The 4,538-nt window shown below is 56.9% G+C and overlaps 1 protein-coding gene and 1 long non-coding RNA gene across 2 annotated transcripts in view; one reads left to right on the top strand and one right to left on the bottom strand.

Annotated features, from left to right (window-relative positions):
- The window catches only part of HOXA9 (homeobox A9), a 3,668-nt gene extending 2,682 nt beyond the window's left edge, over nt 1-986 (bottom strand). The window contains exon 1 of the mRNA XM_015558128.1: nt 29-986. Coding sequence (XP_015413614.1) covers nt 29-374 — 346 coding nt within the window. The 5' untranslated portion in view covers nt 375-986. The remainder of the gene's footprint in view (nt 1-28) is intronic.
- Nucleotides 987-4,090: 3,104 nt separating this feature from the next.
- LOC107181695 overlaps nt 4,091-4,538 on the top strand; it is a 1,494-nt gene continuing 1,046 nt past the window's right edge. Inside the window, exon 1 of the long non-coding RNA XR_001512385.1 lies at nt 4,091-4,442. This is a non-coding gene — a long non-coding RNA (uncharacterized LOC107181695). The remainder of the gene's footprint in view (nt 4,443-4,538) is intronic.

Raw genomic sequence — 4,538 nt, 5'->3', positions numbered from 1 at the left:
GAGGGCAAGCCCGCGAAGGAGAGCGCACCAGGCGTGGGCTCCAGCCAGGAGCGCATGTACCTGCCATCCGGCGCCGCCGCCGCCACGGGCGCCTGGGGGTGCACATAGGGGTGGTGGTGATGGTGGTGATAGACCGCGGGCACCGTGTTGGCGCCCGCAGCGTGCACCGGGTTCCAGGAGGCGCCGAACACCGCCGCCTTGGACTGGAAGCTGCATGGGCTGAAGTCGGGGTGCTCGGCCAGTGCCGCCGCCTGCCGGGCGGGCTGACCCAGGGCCCCCGAAGCATAGCGTCCCGCGCCCAGCTCGTCCGAGGCGTCAGCGCCCAGCAGGAAGGAGTCCACATAGTAGTTGCCCAGGGCCCCTGTGGTGGCCATCGCCGCACCCCGCGCCCTGCCGGCCGGCCTGACCCGTGGAAATTATGAAACTGCAGATTTCATGTAACAACTTGGTGGCACCGGGGAGGGAAGTACAGTCACCTAATAAGTTGCCGGCGCCCGCGCCCCCATTGGCCACGCGCGTCACGTGGCCGCCCAGCAGAACAATAACGCGTAAATCACTCCGCACGCTATTAATGGCCCGGTGTTTTGCAGTCATAATTTTTATAGCAAAAGCCATATGTTTTTATGCAAAGAGATCGCAGCGCTCAACGATCGGGTTTGTTTTAATTGTGGCCAACGAAGATTAAAAGATCAAATCTGGCCTTGCGTCTGGACTCCCTCCCCTTCGCGCCGCCACCACCAGACACACACTTCTTCAGCGGACTATTTTATATCACAATTAATCACGCCATCAGCCCGGCGCGGGCCCCGCGTGCGAGTGCGGCCGGCAGAGCCCCCCGACATAAAATTAGACAATAATTGAAGCCATAAAAAAGCAGCCAAATCGCATTCTCGCTCTACTGTATTTAAATCTATATTTATATTTCATAAGGAGTTATTGTTTCAGAAGCCACACAGGCTGGTGGGAAGTTGGGAACGACCAACAGATTCGTTTACCTCGCCGTGGCTCCCAGTTGTAAAAATTTACGAGGACTTTGGAAAGGTTAAATTAGACTGTTGTGTTTGGTTGGCGGGCTCCCTGTAAATAATCCCCGCAGTCCCCGGAGATGCGAGTTTACCCGGGACGGCTTCAGAAAGTCAAATTCAACGCAGTAGCCGTCCCAAACGGAGCCGCCGCGGGCCCTGCCGGGGCGCGCTGGCCAGGGACAGGCCGCCCGGAGGACACAGCCTATGGAGGGCCCCTGGGGTCGGCCTGACCCGATCGCAGATCGCAGGGTGACCAGGCAGCTCCCAATGTACCGCTGAGTCTCCAGCGAGCGTCCGACCAGGGAGCAGCCAGCCAGCGCTGGGCCCAGTGTTTGGGGGCCTGCTGGTGCCGCGCGTTCCATGACCCCCCCCCTTCCCTTGGACACAGCTGGCGCCCCAGCCGGGTGCTCCGACTTCAGAGGCTCTAATGCTGAGTCCTGCTAGTCGCACTCCCCTAACCCGAGCTGCAAAAAAAAACCCCTATGAGGCAGCATAACAGGCGAATTCGGCCTAAGAGACCTGGTGGCTCAGTAGCCAGGAGGCCCGCTCTGGAGAGGCTGGCCTCCGGGCCCAGTATGAATCCTTCAGGCCCCCCTCCTTCTGTCCTTCCTTCCTTCCTCCCTTCCTGGCCACTGCCCCTGGTGGGCCCACCTGGCTAACCCACGCTGCCGGGCGGCTCAGCGGAGTTACAAGGCGGCCACAGCTCAAGGCCAGGGCCAGAAATTAACCCGGGGAGGGGCATGGGGCCTTGACTTTAATCCCATCCCTCAGCTTGACCAGATTGAGGAGGGTGCTCCTCGCCCCCCAGAGCCTTTCAGGGGTAAATTAAAGGGCCCCGGCCTCTTTGTTAATTGGAAGGAAGAAAAAAACCCCACCAAATACAAACGGAAAGCAGCGACTCCCAAAACCGGGGTAATTAAATTCACGTGTGAACACTGTGCCTGCAAGAGTGTGTTTCTCATTAGCCCACTTCCCTGGCGGCGAGGGCGGGCGGGTGGACTGGGCTGCTTCCATTCTCTTGTTTTTTTGCCTTCAATCTCCCCAACAGTCCCAGTAACCCCTCCCCAAACCCTGATACACCCCTATCCCTCAATGGGGACCTTCAAATGTCATGCTCTCCCCCCAGCTGAAAAGCCACAGGGAGACCAACCGGGTCCCTCTCCGGAAGAAGGAAGAGGGAAGCGACCAACACAATAAACTCCCACCACTGGCCAGGGGGTCCTGGCCACCTCAGTGCCCTCCCGCACTAATATTTGTGCTTCCCGTGTAAAGTCCTCCGGGCTATTCCCATCCCCTCCACAGCCCACGGTGTCCCAAATATCCCGCAGTTTGGGGAACCTCTGAGATTTTCATTAAGAAAATTAACCCGGAGGAAACCTTCACTCCTAATTGTAATTGTCTGCAAACGGGCTGCCTTTTCCACTTTTTTTTGTACCCAGAGAAGACACGAATTATTTATAGTATTTTTTAAGTAGAAAGGCCGTCCTTTAAATAGGCTTAGCCCCCCAAAATTGGACAGCTACTAAGTAATTAGCAGGGCTTGAGTGTTAACTGATCCTCACTGGTGCCTAAAATGGGGGGGGGGGGTTCCAAAACCAAAAATATCCCTCCTCAGCCCAGAGGTTTGAGGAGAGACCATTCAGGTTTTTGTGTCTGCTTTCATTTTGGAAGTAAAAGGGGTTGTGTGTGCATAAAGAATAAATGGGAGTGGTTACAAACTGTCTCTTTTTGCCCAGAGTTGTAAAACCTTGGCCTCCAAAACAAATCCAATACTGGGGTCCTGAAAATGACAGAGGCGTTGAGGGTAACACCGTGTGGGCCTTTCAGATAACAGGACCCAGAACCGGGGCTAAGAAGTGAGAACAGTGCCGGGCCCAAAGCTGAGCAGCCTGAAGGCCCCGGGTGCGGTGCGAGTGGGGGCTGGGGAGGGATGGGGGTTGTTTTTAGCTCCCAGTAAAAATGAGACTCCTCCGACTGGCTTCCAGCACAACTTGGAATACGGACTCGACTCTGTATCCCAATGGTTCAGGAATTTAGAATTCCTTTCCCCTATTATTTGGAACACGGTTGCTAGAAGGGTCCCTTTCTCCAGCAGTCTTCTGCACAAGGATGCCATATCCAACATCCTGACTCTGAACCTGATAGAAGCTACTGCAGCCAATCTTTGCCCTGGCGAGGCCCCCTTATCGCGGTTAAAGCCGGAGCTGAGACCTGCGGCCCGAGAGCCCAGGAAGCTTCCGGAGAGTGCCCTCCAAGAGCCTGGCTGAGCCTGAGCCCAGGTCCCAGGCTCTGGCCTCCAGGGAAGCTGGCGAAGGCCTCCTTGCAAAAACCTCGGGAATGCTCTCCCATCGGATCGCCTGGGCTGATGTTGCTGACCGATGGAGTAGGAACGCAAGGCCGCCGCCATCCGGTCCTGATCATAACCGAGGCCGTGTCTGCGCTCAGATCCACAGCCCGCGACAGACGCCCCAATGAACCCTTCTTTGTCAGAACACGATCTCTACTTGAGAGTACAGAGAGAGAGAGAAAAAATAAGACAGCCTCCCCCTGGCTCTTCCCCAGCCAGCCCTAGCTAGGTCCCTCCAGAAGGAAGAGCTGGAGAGTAGAGGAAATGGAGATAGGGAGGGAAATGGACAGAGAGATCAAAGAAAATAAACAAAATTGAAGAAAAGGGAAGGAAAGAAGGGACGACGTAAAGAAAAGAGGGTAGAGAAGAAAGAGGAAAGAGGGAAGGAAAGAGTCCACGGTGACTCCTGGGAGCGGGAAGCGGCTACAAGAGAGAAGGGTAAGTGACAAGGCCAGGATGCCAGCCCCCATCTGCCTTGTCCGTTCTAGTTGGTGCGGAGTGTTCACCGGCAAAGGGATCTTTTCTTATTTCCTGCCCTGAATTGGGGCTGATGCTGCCCTGGCTTTGCAGGAGAATGGCGGGTTCCCTGGCCAGGCACGGGCCAGGAGCCCGAGAAGCTCGGGATGGAAGTGTGCGCCCCTGACCTTGAATGGCCCCGGGCCCAGAATTCCTACCACGCCCCCGGCGTCCGCTAAGGCTCAGCTAACCTGACCGTACCTGCAGGGGCCAGGTGGAGATGCGGGTGAGGCCAGCAGCCTGCCAGAGCTCTGAGAAGAAAGCAGGGACGAGGTTCTTGCGCGGGGAAAGCCGAGGTTGCCACCACAGGCCTGGCACGACCGGAGCCTGGATGCCCCGCCCGGCCCGGCCTCCGCGCGCACAGGTACCTGGAGACGATTTCAACTGAAGTAATGAAGGCAGTGTCGTGCTGTCGAGAGAAAGGTGGATCCCAACAACAGGAAACTACCTAAATCACCGACCAGTTCTGGTGCTTGCCCGCCGCCGCCACCGCCGCCGCCGCCGTTTTTAGCAATTAAGGCATTACGGAGGGAGAAGCCACCGGCCCCTGTAAGGTAAACCTTGGAGAGGGAGGGAAGTAAGTTAACAGCGAGAGAGGAAAATAGAAGGAGGGGAGAGAGCGAGAAGAGAGAGCGAGCAGTGTGCGCGCT

Source organism: Myotis davidii, unplaced genomic scaffold, assembly GCF_000327345.1.
Source record: "Myotis davidii unplaced genomic scaffold, ASM32734v1 scaffold168, whole genome shotgun sequence".
In the NCBI taxonomy this organism is placed as follows: domain Eukaryota; kingdom Metazoa; phylum Chordata; class Mammalia; order Chiroptera; family Vespertilionidae; genus Myotis; species Myotis davidii.
The sequence above is the reverse complement of the archived record's forward strand: the minus strand, read 5'-3'. Positions and strand labels throughout refer to the sequence as shown.